The following is a 15107-nucleotide window of genomic DNA, read 5'->3' as shown; positions in this document are numbered from 1 at the left end:
TGAATCTGTCTATCTTTAATTTATTTATTCATTTATTTGATTGGTGTTTTTCACCTTGCCGGTACAAGGGTACTCAAGAATATTTCACTTACACAACCATGGCCAACATTACGGTGGCAGGAACCCCTAGGTTCCTGCCACCCCTATGGCAACCCACGGCCATCCACTGGCAGGCCTTCCCATCTACGAACACCATGAAAACCAGCGGGATCTGGACTTGAGCTCACAGTTACCATGTTGATGGCATTTTTCCCAAGTTAATACATGCATGTGGGAAAGTTTGTGAACATCTGGCCAAAAGTCAGTGATTTACCTTGGGCACTCCAGTTTCCTCCACCCACAAAAGTGACTGCCATCCTGTAAATGGAAAACTGTTGAAGTGTGGCTTTAAACAACAATCAAGTAAATAAATTTAGCCTTCATAGCACAGTATATGGCTTAAACCAAAAATAACAAGCTTTTCACGGTTCACTCCCTTTACTGTGCACTCTTTAAAACTGAGGTAAATGTAGTATAGTCATTGCTATTCACCGGTGTGGAGGTGGTCTGATTCACACCGAGGATTGCCATCAAAGGCCATGGATCTCGCCACACGGCTGTTCACCATTCTGCAAAACCCGCAGTTGGTTGCCAGTTTTCAAAATTTTTGCGGGGTCGACAGTCAGGAGACAAAGACACGGGTCAGAACTCAGAAAAAAGACTTGTTGTCCACTCGTTCATCCAAAGTAGACGACCAGAACAATTGTGCACAATGCCAGCATCGCGAGTCCATTTATTTGGCGAACGGTTGTGAAAGTAATGGAAACACGGGTCAGTTAAGAGGAAATGGGAGGTTGGTCAGTGAAGGAAGCGTCATCGCCAAGAGGCACCCCGACGATAACCACAAACTAACGCCGTGCAAATGCGACCAGCCGCATGAAAACGGCGTACCAGTCACGAACGGGTCAGTGCCACTAGTTGAGAAAGTCGAGGAGATCGTAAACGGAGAGCTAACCGATGATGTCACCAATATACTCGAGCCAGAACATTGGACAAATTTTGAATATGACTACACTGTTAAGTACAATATTCTGTACTACGTTTTTAAGCTCGCCTCAGGTGTGGGAAATGAGACATTTTTCACTCTTTTCTTTCCTTATGTCATTTGGAACATGGATAGTTGCGTTGGAAGGCGGATGAGTATGGTGTGGTTTTATATAATGTACGTTGGACAGGCCATGAAAGATTTGATAAAGCTGCCACGCCCGGCATCCCCACCTGTTATACGATTGGAGAAGAGATACGAGTATGAGTATGGCATGCCTTCCACTCATGCCATGATTGGGTTGGCTTTCCCGTTTTCATTATTGACCATAATGTACTGGCGTTATCCAAATGAGGTGAGGAAATGGGCCATTTTGTGAATTGAATTTGTATACACCTTTTAGCTTTAAGTATTATTTACTTGCACATGCAACTTTGTGTAGACCTACAATGTTTGTTACAGGTTTGAATCACCATTCATCATGGCATAATAAGCCTAATCAGCATTTAAAGGGTCTTGGGAGTTTAACAGATTTAGCGGGGACATAGTCACAGGTTGCTGTGACGTTACGTTTGGTAAAAATTTTGTGTGGCCAAGAATGGCCCCAAACCATATTTGAAAACCTGATGTAATTGTCGTGGCAGCTAGTCACTGTGTTTGAGAAAAAAATTAAAAATGAAATACATCCCCACGGATATGAATTTGCAGATACTTATGTTACTTATCTTTTTGTCAACGTCAGTCGCTAGTTCCTAAGCTGTGTGAGCCCAGGATACTTGCTTATGTTCAAAGAGAGTGGCTGTACTGACAGCCTCAACACTTTGACATGCTGAAATTTGGCTGAGACCACTGCGGGTTTCGAACCAATGACCTCAGAGTCAGGCACCCAACCGCCAGCAATACATGTCAACCGTCTAGACCACTCGACCAACAGGCCTTCCACAAAAATGGAAGGTAGTTGTGGAAGGCCTGTTGGTCGAGTGGTCTAGACGGTTGACATGTATTGCTGGCGGTTGGGTGCCTGACTCTGAGGTCGTTGGTTCGAAACCCGCAGTGGTCTCAGCCAAATTTCAGCACTAGAATCTGTGCTATATTCAGAAAGTGTAATCCCTATTAACGATAATACTGTTACTTAACCCACTTTCTAAATGACATCTATACCTAACTTTGACATGGGCATCAGGATTTTGAACGGAGTTGGTTTTGGGGCCAGTGTGGCCGAACAAAACAATCTTGGACTAGGCGAGACAGCTTGGGGCTCACCGCGACTGAAAGATATAATTTTACGGTAGGTGTGAACAGCTCCATTTAGTTGACAAACAGATGCATATTCAATCAAGCACCTGCTGTAAAATGTCACCTTTCACCTACATTAGTTTGTGAGAGGCCCCGCCTTGTCTCACTTGTATCAGTATGAACTCATGAGACCCCTGAAATGCTGATTCTACTTACTGTACCCGAATGCTGTGATTGGGTGATCGGGGATTTCACTTCCAATCAGTAGAACTATCGAATTTGATGTTGGACTATTGGGTAATTAATAAAAGAAAAACGCCACATGGTGACTACATGTTCAAGTACAGCTCATGCTGCTGAAATCCATAATGTGAATGTGAATGCTTGCACTTGGAGCATGGCTTTACATTTGATTAATTCATGATTTGGGAGTTGTAAAGACTAGGTTGATGCTTTTGTTGGTTAATGACCCACTACTCAGATGTTCTGTGTGAAAAGGAGAATCTTCAATGAATTCACATCACTCTACTATGTCCAGCAACCTCGTCGTTTGAACATCTTATAGTTTCAAGCATTTGGGTTCTTCAGTTTGGGCTGATAAATACCCCTGGCTAATTCCTAAAGATTCAAGTACTACAGGGCACTGAATCTATCATATTTGAAGGCTAGGCATATTCTGATTACTTGTCCCAGAAAAATTTTTTACCTAAGAACTATGCTTTTCATGTGATATATTTATCAAGGCCTATCTTAAATTCACTTTTTCATTTCGTGTCTAGTGCTCTAGTCAAGTGACCAGAGAGTGTGCTGATGATTGGCTCAGAGCAGCCATGACATCACTGCAAAAAAACTATGAATGTCACTGATAGACAACATACTGAGCTTGAAAGTGAAGATATAGACTAGGCCTACTGTAAATCTTCAACCTTTTCAACCGCTAAAGCCTTTTTTTCAGTGACAGTTATCCATGCAAATATTATGAAAATGACGCTACAAATAATTTGTTTGTATCATTAAAGATGCAAGCATCATAAATGCATGCAAATTATTTCTCTACACCCCATAGTTCTCTCAGAATGTTCTAAAGTATTGATTGCAGAGGCGTTTAATAAGTTTGAAAAATTAGAGCATTCATAATTTCGAGCACTCTGGTTCGAGGTAAGAAGACTTGACACATTCTGATTGCTATCCAGATAGAATCTGTTACCTGAAGGCTATACTTTTCATTTTTTATGCTAAACTGTTCTTCAGCGTTTGGGCGAAATTCACTTAGTCTTCACCTCCAGCACTTTAGTCTTCACCTCCAGTACTTTAGTCACGTGACTAAAGAGTGTGCTGATGATTTGCTCAGAACGGCTATGATATCACAGCAAAACTATGAATTCAGTTAGTTGGACAGACCATATTAGCAGTCTTTCCCAGTATAACCTTTTTTTGTAAATGAAAAAGTACTCAAAACGTATAAATCGAAATGTAGTTGTCATGACACACGTCACCATAACTGTAGCCATGGTGTTGCTCTCTTTTTGAGACACTTCATTCTGAGATGAATAATTGGAAATCAGAAACCACTATCTCAAATTCTGCATTAAAACCAGTCTAACATAAGTCAGTTTCAACTGAGTGGTTTCTGTAGTTTGCTAACATATTTTTAGAGTAGCTGAACCAAAATGGGTCCATGGCTATGCATAACCAGTTGTTCACATTTTTTCAGTCTGTGCCGTAGCAGTTGGTGAGCTCACTGACATCATTCTGCTTGAAGGAGACTTTAAAACCTTGAGATCATGACCTTTTGTCAGACTCCGCCAAATGTAAATGCATGCAGATGTATGACCTTTTGAGTGGCCACATCTAACATGTGACTCAAGATGGCAGCCAAGCAGGATAAACTCTGAAAATGTCTTCTTTTTTTTTTTTATTGACTATAAGATAAAGGTGTAAGCATCTTGATGTAAAGGTGTCTCCAATGGTATCAATAGGCTATTTGTAAAACTATTTGTTGTTTTTTCCTATGAAAACAGAATAATTAAAACGTAAATATTATTTTGAAATTTATTATGTTTTCCTCAAAGAAATTATAGTGGTAAAATGTGTAAAAAAATATTTTACTTACATTTGCCAGTTTAACCTTACGCACTGTTAGGGAATGAAAACAATAAAATATTACCCAGCTAAATGAAAAGGAAACCTCTCTTAGCATTATGTAGGTTAGCTATGGTGAATTATCATTCACAGAGCAGAGTCTTCTTTACTATATGAACTTAAAACTTGTATTCTCAGCTTACTTGGTCTTCTGCCAGGACCATACTTTAAACCCTGCTTTGCCAACTGTAGTATTCGGCTTACCCTTTGTTGTTTGAGTTTTTAATTATGGATGGTTAATTTTCTGTCGTTTTTCATATTGCCAACAGGTCATGGACATGTCTGCACAGCATTGTGTCACTTGAACATAGCAGCAAGAGATAGTTTAAGAGGTGCTGTTGCAATGTAAAATGGTGCGCAACGTAAAAAATCATTATAAATGCAATTTTTGGAGCATTTGGACATGTCCGGTAAATACAAAAGCTTGCACATGTTACATGCAATGTACATGTGTGGTGGTGTGAAACCCTTTTTTTGCCTCAATTTGTAGACGTACATTTCAGGTTTATGAACATGTGTTTTGTCATGAATCATTTGTGACGGGGTTGAAAATGTGGTCAATGTGTAACATTTGTATGAAAAATCCTATTTCAAAGTGTTTAAAATGTCCAACAATAATGTTCCAACTCTCTTGGTTGCAAAATGTGTTTTGCATGTAGAGCTACTGTAACTTTATACAAGGAGAAAAATGGTACACTGTGTTGCTTTGCACGCTAGTTAGGTTTTTGCTTTCATTGTTGCCTCCTATCATTTTGAACTTATACAATAACAGGACACCTGTTTATGAACTGATTAGTTCAGTGTGATTGCCCTGTCAGCTTAGAGGTGTGACATGCAACTGTACAACAGTCAGTTGTAATAGCTATTTGCATTACACTAATTAGTGTCTGGCATGATTTAATAGCATAAAATGGCCTAATTAGGGAAATATTTGTGGTTGGACAGGAAGCTTTCAAGAACAGTAGCAGGCTGTGGCGGTTAGGACAGCGTACATGGTATGTGTGTGTGTTAGATGTGGCACGAGATAGCTCATACAGTGCAACAGTAACAGGTCTTGAATTTCATAATGTACATGATGATTATGATACACATGTACTGTAATTCTTCCGTCTTTTTGCATGTTTGTAAAGTGTTTATTCAAGCATATTCTGAAGGCATTATATTGTGTTCACTAATAAAATTATGCTTCTTGTGAAGCCCTGAAAGTTTACCAATCCAACTGAGTTTGGTCTCTAAGATTGAGTTCAAAGTGTGCATAAACTGCACTGAAAGGTGCCCTTTCATACGTGAAAAGGTTTAGGAATTAAATTAGCATACATGGATATGCCTGGGGCAGTGTGTCTTGCTAGATGTCCTTTTACACAGGCATCAAGAGCACAGCATATATAATCATCAGGAGGTGACCATACATACATGTATAAGCTTATCCATGCACACCTGTGTATAATATTTTAGTGAGTATCTCAAAGCCTTTTGCACAGTGTTAAAGTTTCTTTGAAAACTTTCCTGCACTGAAAGGTGTAATATAATGCACACTGGAACTGGGGCCGGATTCAAGCAGCATATTTTTGTGTTAAGTTGCCGTTTGTGCATTTTGTGTCTCCACAAGATACGTTATCATGGTTGTTAAGGGCAAACTTAGCTTAATGAGCTTCATAAAATGTACTATTCTGGAAGACCAGCTAGAAATCATCAGGTATTGTAACCATTCAGTGTATAATCTCTGTTATACATACATGTATATACTTCCAATTCTGTTTAGATCAATGAAACATTTTACTAACTGAAAATCTAACTATTAACCAATCACAGTCATGACAGTGTGCAAGTACCTGTGTTGGATGTGCATACGTGCTCTTGTAAGATGGAAGATTTATGTAAGATGGATGCATTTGAGGCACATGGAGCTTGTGACATCTCAAATCTGTAGCGTAGGTGCTCATTTTGCCACATCTGTAATGTGCAGCACAAACTGACTTCTATGTGATAGAAAAAAACTGGAAACCTGTGGAAAAAAAATTGTCAAATGTAACCAGAAATTAGTGGACCTATATGCCAATTAATCTGAGAATTTGCCTACCTTCCAGTCAATAAAGTGGGTGAAAAGGCACTTTGCACCCCGGCTGGGAAAAAAAACAGTTTGCCTACATTTTTTATTTGATATGTTTCATTTGATGAAACTTATAATTTAGCACCTTTGTAAAATGTTTGAAGTAGAAATGGAACCCCAAAAACATGTCTAGAGTGGCAAATAGTATGCTGTACTTGTGTATAGCATAGGAATGGAATTTAGCCCATATTAAGGCAATATAAATACATGTACTCATTAGTGACCCTACTTTTAATTGTATATTATTTCTTCTCACAGTGAACAGTGTCATTTGATAATGATTTAAGATATGTGTAGCCAGGTACATGTACCTTTAAGTTGGATTGATAGAATACATTCAGTACAGCTTATATAGTAGTATTGTTACTGAAGAAGTAGTGATAATACTGTACATGTGTATGAGATGTGACACTGACAATACACATGTAGTTATAAACATCGAAAGAGGTGGATAAAAACATTTTATAGACTTAAAAGTAAGATTTACCCTTAGGAGGTCATATCACTGTGCCTGTTTTTGTAAGTTTTATTTTGTTCCAGAAATGGTGAGCATACCTTATTCTGTTTATAGAAATGTTAATTTGCATACATACATTGAAATGTCAAATTTGTAAAATAAGTAATACGCCCGTAAATTCTGCCTGGTTTTTCATGTCTGCTCATCACGTCGATACTGAATCAGTTGACAGGTCACATGGATCTGTGCTAACCTACATTACATCACATAAACGTGACCTGTTATGCGGGTCACCTTTGTTTTATTTCCGTAGTGTTCTTTTAGTTCACATTATGTGGTCTACCATCACATGTGCCTGTGGGGAAGGTCTCTGTATCTGAGGTGGTTTGTGTGCACGGACCCAGGAGCCTCTCCCTAATGCAGTCCCTGTGAGTTCAAGTCCAGCTTGTGCTGCTTTGTTTTCCAGCATTGTGTGGGTAGGTCTGCCAGCAACAGGACTTCTCCCAGGCTCTGCCCGGTTTCCTCCCACCTGACCATATTGCTGGCTGGTCGTATAGGTTGACTTGAGCATAGAACACCACTCAAATAAATAAAATGAGCATGTACAGGACATGTCACATTCAACTGACACACCATCTACAATTTTATGACTAATGGCTGGGAAGCTACAAGTACTCTATGATTACATTTTGGTACAAGTAAATATGAAACAAAAAATAAAATAAAACATGGCTCAAAGAAAATGTTCAGAGCTCAATTTACAATCTTAAACCAGGCATGGATGAATGAATGTATGTAGACTTTGGTTTTCACATTTTAATTAAAAAAAATTTGGGAATTTATATTGTAGGTATGTTTAAATATACTTAGTTTTCATGTGGCAGGGCAAGTCAATCCCACCAAATTGCTGTGGCCACTGAAGTATATGTATCATGCCAGACACACCAGACGCGACACTCCCACCCAGTCCCATTATACTGACATCAGTTAAAGTCTTTGATATGATCCGGCACTGGTCTGATCCTGGTCTCCCAACTTTGTGACGGACACTTTAACCATTAGCCCACAGAAGCGGCCCCAGACATGATTGACTTGTGTACATCGGAAATGTTTTGAAGATAGCCTTCATGTATGATTAAAAGTGTGAACATGTCTCGTGATACAATGGGATTGAAATAATTAAATGATCATGGTGGGTAAGAAGATACATGCATATGTATATCTCAAAAGAATAGTCAGATCTGATTAAACTCCGATTGTGTAATGGAATGAACGGAAGCTTACGTAGATGTACGAGTCATGACAGGTGGGCATGTCTGGGAATTGACCTGTCATTTTGACCTCGTCGTGATTTAAAGCCAGCTTTTGCTGATAACAGACTTGCAGTGCTGAGAGGTATATCCATGTACAGAATGATGACCCAGTCATGAAGAGCTGAATTCACAGAACAAGTTGACTGAAAAGAGAACCCCATTTTACATTATGGCTTCAAGTTCTGACACTTGTAAAGCTGAGATGCATATGGAGGTTAAATGTTTGCACAACATGTAGACCAACAGTCTAGATGTCTGTGTTACATACTATTTGGTTTAGAGCTTGAGTGGATTTAAGTGCATGTGTTGAGTGCATGTGTATGCTCAGCTGTAGAAAATCTGCCGAGTCTGAGTGTATACCTGTATGTAAATACTGTATGTATAGTACATGTATGTGTAGTGCATTTTACCCTACATATATGATATATCTACCACATAATTATCAGGTGAACATGCTAAATAGCATTGACTGAATTAGTCCACAGTTTACAGATTATTTCTGATGACGTTTGAAAATGACAAAATGTACCATTGATATGAAATGTTTACTAGGTACATGTATTATAATAGCTGTTTACTGCAGATCAACAGTATTTTCAGTTTTTTCCCCCTAAAATAGTCAGTTGAATGATAACTGTAATGGACTTAAAAATTTGCTCAAATGAAGTGCTGTATTACTTTTTTCATTAGGATGTCATCTTACTTTAACATATCTACATGTATACCTTTGGACATGATGTAAATATGTACATGTATTGTTAGACTTTAGTGTTCGGGACCCTACAGTACATGACCATTGAGTTGTAGACATATGTCATCATGGTTATATTTAAAGTTTTGTACAATTCGTACTTATCAGCACACGTTTAGCTACACGCCCTGATTGTTCAACCCTTTCAACTTATGCTGTGACCAATATGTTGAATTATTCTTAGAGAACTATGGGGTGTAGAGAAATAATTTGCTCAGTTTTATAAAGATTGTATTTATACTGACCCAAAGAAATAATTTTATCATCATTTTCGTTATAATTGCGTGCATAAATTATACTGATAAAATTGCTTAGAGGTTGAAAGTGTTGGCAGAATTTACAGTATGTGTACAGGAGAGTACATTTAGTGGTTGCCATCTTTCAACTCATAGGTTCCCTTTGTAGATCGTTGTGCTCGAATTTACATGTGCTCAATTAACTATTCCTTTGTGTTCAATGTTAATTACTTCTAGTACACCATACTTAATTTTATTAGACTGCCGAGAAATACATGTATGCGTTTGGCACTCCTTGTACATTACTTTAGTTTTAACATGAAGATGACGGTCGTAGGGTTCCCTCGGGCTCTGCCCGGTTTCCTCCCACCATAATGCTGGCCGCCGTATATGTGAAATATTCTTGAGTACTGTGTTAAACAGCAATCAAATAAATAAATAAATAAATACATTATATGAAGAAAAGCCCAGTATTCAAGTTTCATACATGTAGTTAGCTTATTCGCCTATGTTTGCTTTCTGTTTCCATTGCTATTTACCTGAATAAACTAAAAAATATTCAGGTCATTTTAAAGATTTGTTCTCAACATACATGAAAGATACGTGTAACTACAAGTTCTCAGTACTGATTTTTGTTTGTCTTTGAACTCAGAGATATCAGAATTAGTATGTTACATTAGGTTATCACATTAAGCATGACCTGAATTGTTCATTACTATTAAATATATAGGATCTAGTTCATGTAAGGCAGCTTCAAGAATAGCTTTCTGCAGCTTGCTACTTGACCTCTTTGAACTTCTTGAGTGCATGGATCTGCTGTATACATGTACTGGAATGATGGGTGTTGAGGTCTGTGGACTAACAGCCTTTCTATGGTGTCTGCTGACACTTTTCCTTGTCAGGCCATGTGATATCTACACAAGTAGGTCAGTGGGAGACCCTACAACACCACCCAAAACTATCAAACCCCATTTAGACGTGGCTAATATACATTTGTACATGCATACAGGCCAGGCTATTCATGTACATACACAGCTGTTAGTGCTACAGCAGCAACAAGGGATGTTTATCATGTGTGACGATCAAGTCGGCATTTAGTATGTGCACATTAGATGTGTTCTGCTAATAGAAATGCTCCTGTCCCGTGATCCTAAAACTGCAATGTTTGGTGATCAGAATTATATTATTTCTTTTTTCCCCAGTCAATAATTAACACACATTCTTAATTATTGGCCACAAAAATATGCTGTATTTCACCTAAAGTTAACTTAAGGGTATTTTGATTAATCTGTTATCAGAAAAACTTAAATGTTCACATCAAAAGTATCATTTTCAGGTCTTAATGCGCTTCTGAAAGTGTATATTAACAGATCAATCTTTAGGTGAAATACACTATGAGCATAATAATACAATGTAGTAATAAAACGAGTAAAATGAGCTGGATGGAATGGTTTGTACAAATAAAAGACGAGCTTGCCTCTGAGTGTGTTGGCTGAAAAATATGTTTAGGATGGGACTATATGCTAAGACGAATGTCCGTCAGATTAGCAAGGCACTTATACAGAATTTAAAGAAATTTGTTTTCTTTTTTGTGTTTTCAGTTCTGGTTTGAGGGGGCTGCAGTGGTGGCCTTCCTGTGGATGTGCCTAGTGACAGCCAGTCGTCTGTATATGGGCATGCACACTGTCCTGGTGAGTACACTGGCAGCAGTGACTACAAGTAGGAGTGAAACTCAGAAAATCATTCACCAGGGCAGCATGATAACACAGGAGCGTCTCACCAATGCGGCAGTCACCATGGGTTCAAGTCCAGCTGATGCTGGTTTCCTCTCCAACTGTACGCGACAAGGTCGGTCAGCAACCCACAGATGGTCATGGGTTTTCCACCGAGTTCTGCCCAGTTTCCTCTCACCATAATGCTGGCCGCCGTCATATAAGTGAAATATTCTTGAGTACGGCGTAAAACACCAATCAAATAAATATATAGCAAATCATATAAAGAGCCAATTCTGCAGAGCCATTTCTGATGAAAAAATTTCAAAATTTTAAATCTCTTTACAATACGTACATGTAGTTTATAGTATTGGAAGTTGAAATTTTGATATATTTTTCTCAAGATAACATTTATAACTTGGCCACTATTTTAATTTCTAGGGCTAAAATACATTTACATGTATGTATGAGTCAGAAACAGCTTTGTGGAATTGGCCACTGTTCTGCTAAATAGCTAAGCATACATATATCCCAAGCAAGGGTGTAAATGACTTTTCGGTATTACATGGACAGTGAAATTAAAGCATGTGGTGAAACGATTTAAAATCATGACTTTTAAAAGATGAACTAGATATTGATATGGCAAGTAATTTTCAAATAGTACAATTTTATGATGTGATGTCAGTGTTAGATATTATTAGGGCCTGACAGTGTTTGTGAAAAGGACACAAGTGTAAAGTTGATTGAATGAGACACAGCCACCAATACCTGTCTAACCCTGAATCCTGTACATGTGTACCTAGAGCAGTGATTGGTTTTGTGTGTGTACGGGTCATATCATAGGTGGAAATCACATGCTAATCACCCTCTTCTAACTAGTTAATCCCACGTGACTGTTAAATAAAGCATAACGTTTTTTTTCTTAATGTATAGGATATACTTGCTGGTTTGGCGTACGCTGCTCTAGTCCTACCACCATGGCTACCTGCATTGTCGTACATTGAGTACTTCTCTATCACCTACAAATGTGCCCCACTAGTGGTCATCCCTGTTACGGTGGGACTGGGCATGTGCTATCCTAAAATGGACAGATGGAGTACAACACGAGGGGACACAACTGTGGTCATGTCCACTAGTGTGGGAGTGTTGTTAGGTACCTGGCTGGACTTCCAGTTTGGAAGGTTTGAGAATTGGGAAGTAGGACCCCCATACAAGTTCAATCTGTGGGAGAGGCAGTTATTGTGGATGGGAATACTGCGGTTTGTTCTGGGTAGTGTTGTCGTCGTGACGACTAGGATACTGCTGAAGGCTGTGGTGATCCGTGGGGTATGTGCTGTGTTGGGAGTCAACCGTCGTAACATTGCAGCTCTACAGCAACTGAGGGTTGAACTACCCTACAAGTATATAACATACACATGCTTAGCCATATCTGCCACCTTTGTCGTCCCAAATTTATTTGCTTTTTTGGGTATTGAACGAGCCTCATACCTAACTGAAATTCTGTGATCATTTGACATTCATTTTGGGTAATACAATTATGTGTAGTGTATTTATTTACATCATTTAGATATGTATTCAATTGAAATCTGATTTTTTGATGTTTTTCATCTGTTTAAATATGTTTTTTTTTTGTTGTGTTTGGTGTGTTTTTTTTTTTTCATTTAAATGCTGTTACTGTTGGTTTTTCTACCTTAACTCACTTAAATGTTGTCAATAAGTTGTATTTCAATATAAAGTTTTGACAAGATCATTTGCTTTTGTCCACGTCTGATTTTTTTTATATGACAATTCCACCTTGTAATGATATTTTCTGCTTTATATTTTAAAACTAATTTTTGAACAAGGAGAGCTGAAGGCCGCCATTTTGTCTGAGTCGGCCGCTTTAATAGGAAGTCAAATGGATGGATGCTGTCAACAGTTCTGGTGTTAAACCTCACTGCAGACAGTTGTAACAGCTCAACAGTTACAGGCACAGCATGAGGCACCAATTCATTAAACTTAAGTATTGAAAAGTTTCTCGTTTTTTCTGTAATTGACAGAAAAAGAAAACACAAACTTATTTGACATGAATTATTAGAGGGGTGGGATCTTACTTTATACATGAATTATGTAACCTCCTTCAACAAAATTGACATTTGTGTGATAGTTCTAAAAAAAGGCAAATATTATGGAATCGTGCATTGGCAACCATTAACATAGACCATGTCTGTTCTAGAGGGTCTGAGAATCATTTCCACACCCACCCACCCCAAGGGCCTGTACAGTTTCTGCCCCATTCTCTATTTGCGGCGTAGCAAGCATGAAAATTTCATATCCTTAAATCCAGGAAAGTCCTATTTTGTGTTCTACAGTTGAAAGGCTTTGGATTTTTTTCTGTTTTTACTGTTATCAGATATTAGTATTGATCTCTTCCTATTGGACATTTATTTTTTATTTGATGGTTGCCCACAGAATTATTGTGCTCACTTTTTGATTTAATTTTCTGAAATAAATAATCATGAAAAAAACAAAACATTGCAAAGTGCTCGTGTGGAGACTCTCAAAAAACTCTTCTGCACCTCCCCCCCTCCCCCAACCACTCCTTCCTCTGCCCCCCTCCCCAACACACACCTACATGCACAGACACACATCGTCCTCGTCCTTAAAATATGTGTTCAACAAGTGTAAAGGTAATTTCATTGCTTTAACTTGGCATTATTTCGTAGCGTGACAACCTAAATAAAAATGCACAATGGCTAGTGCATGTTTGCAATGTATGCTTAGTTTAGATCGTACATGTGCAATAGGAGTCCTGGTAGTAAGTGGGATAGCTGCATGTGTGTAACATTTATTAGCTGCACACGCACATTTGTATGGTGGGCAGTGGACCTGCTGCTGCTGCCTATTTTCCTACTCATAAACTTGTTAAAATTTGTTAACTGTTTGTTAATATTTCGGTAAATTTTATCTGCTATCATAGTGCTGGATTAAGTATTTTTAAAGAAATTTTGTTCAGTCAACCAAATATTAAGAAAATGAATAATTAAATAAATACATGTTAAACCACTATGTGGGCATGTTTTAAAAGAGCTCTTTATGTAGGACTAATTCTTTTTCTTTCTTTAGCTCTTTAATGAAATAGATGAACAGGCTACAAAAGTAGCTCTCAGCCTTAGATGTAATGTTAACAGGTTGACTGCCAGCTACGAGATAACTCGTAGTCGCCGATCTCCTCCCATTTGCCATTTTAAGTTTTTGTACGCATGATGGACGTTTATGTATAGGAACACCTATAAACATGCGCTAAACCGTTTCCCGTGATCCCCTAGTAATATATACCTCTATAAAGTACATACGAGATAAGTCGTAGCTGGCGCACAGATATAACTGGTATATCCGGTTTGCCAACTACGAGTTTACTCGTAACGGAATTTCCAACAGATATACAGCAGGTCCTTAGGTCAAAATCGGAATCAAGGTCAGCACCTTCCAAAATGGCTTACATGAGTGCAGACGAGGTTGCACAACTTCTGATGGAAACTGATGACGAGATTGATGAGGCAGGAATGGAGCTTAGTCTGGACGATAGTGAGTTTGAAATCGACAGTGATGAGGAAAAGTCTAGTGATGAATTTGACCCGGCAGTTTCGCCCGAAACTGCCACATCTAGTGATGAAGCGGAACACTTTTCTGGCCGTGGCCGGCCAAGGATACGCGGAGTTCGCACACGAGGTGGGCGGGGTCATAGGGTACGGACCAGGGGCGGTCGCGCCTCTGTGTCGCCAAACCGTGGCATCCGTGGAGTGCCCCGTAGAGTAACAAGACCTAGACCATCTCAAAGAATTCCAACCCCTGTACACATCTGGACCGATGGAGAGCAGGAACCGCCTGTATTCACATTTACCGAAACACCTGGTCTCAAGAGGCCCGCTGAAGGGACATCCCCTGGAAAGTACTTTGAGTTGCTTCTAACTGATGAGTTAGTGGATCTAATGGTTACCGAGACCAATCGCTATGCAAATGCTGAAATAGCCAAACAACGTCCTTTGCTCAGGGAATCCCGTCTGTGGGCTTGGAAAGACACTGACGCAGCTGAGATGAAAAAGTTCTTAGGTCTCCTGATTCACATGGGGCCAAATAATCTCCC

The 15107-nt window shown here is 38.9% G+C and overlaps 1 protein-coding gene across 1 annotated transcript; it reads left to right on the top strand.

Moving 5' to 3' along the window:
* The first annotated feature begins 548 nt into the window (after window positions 1-548).
* LOC135468409 (sphingosine-1-phosphate phosphatase 2-like) lies at window positions 549-12832 on the top strand. The gene is made up of 3 exons (XM_064746655.1): window positions 549-1379; window positions 10871-10960; window positions 11915-12832. The coding sequence occupies exons 1-3, from the start codon at window positions 579-581 to the stop codon at window positions 12485-12487; spliced, it is 1464 nt and encodes a 487-aa protein (XP_064602725.1). The 5' UTR covers window positions 549-578; the 3' UTR covers window positions 12488-12832.
* The last annotated feature ends 2275 nt before the right edge of the window (window positions 12833-15107 follow it).

Source organism: Liolophura sinensis, chromosome 6, assembly GCF_032854445.1.
Source record: "Liolophura sinensis isolate JHLJ2023 chromosome 6, CUHK_Ljap_v2, whole genome shotgun sequence".
In the NCBI taxonomy this organism is placed as follows: domain Eukaryota; kingdom Metazoa; phylum Mollusca; class Polyplacophora; order Chitonida; family Chitonidae; genus Liolophura; species Liolophura sinensis.
This window is presented reverse-complemented; position numbering and strand designations above follow the sequence as displayed.

Bases quoted from the DNA above. Each gene is read 5' to 3' on its own strand.
- LOC135468409 (XM_064746655.1), top strand. From the start codon at position 579: ATGGATCTCGCCACACGGCTGTTCACCATTCTGCAAAACCCGCAGTTG. The intron at 1,380-10,870 runs GTGAGGAAATGG...TTGTGTTTTCAG, and splicing joins ACTGGCGTTATCCAAATGAG to TTCTGGTTTGAGGGGGCTGC. The intron at 10,961-11,914 runs GTGAGTACACTG...CTTAATGTATAG, and splicing joins TGGGCATGCACACTGTCCTG to GATATACTTGCTGGTTTGGC.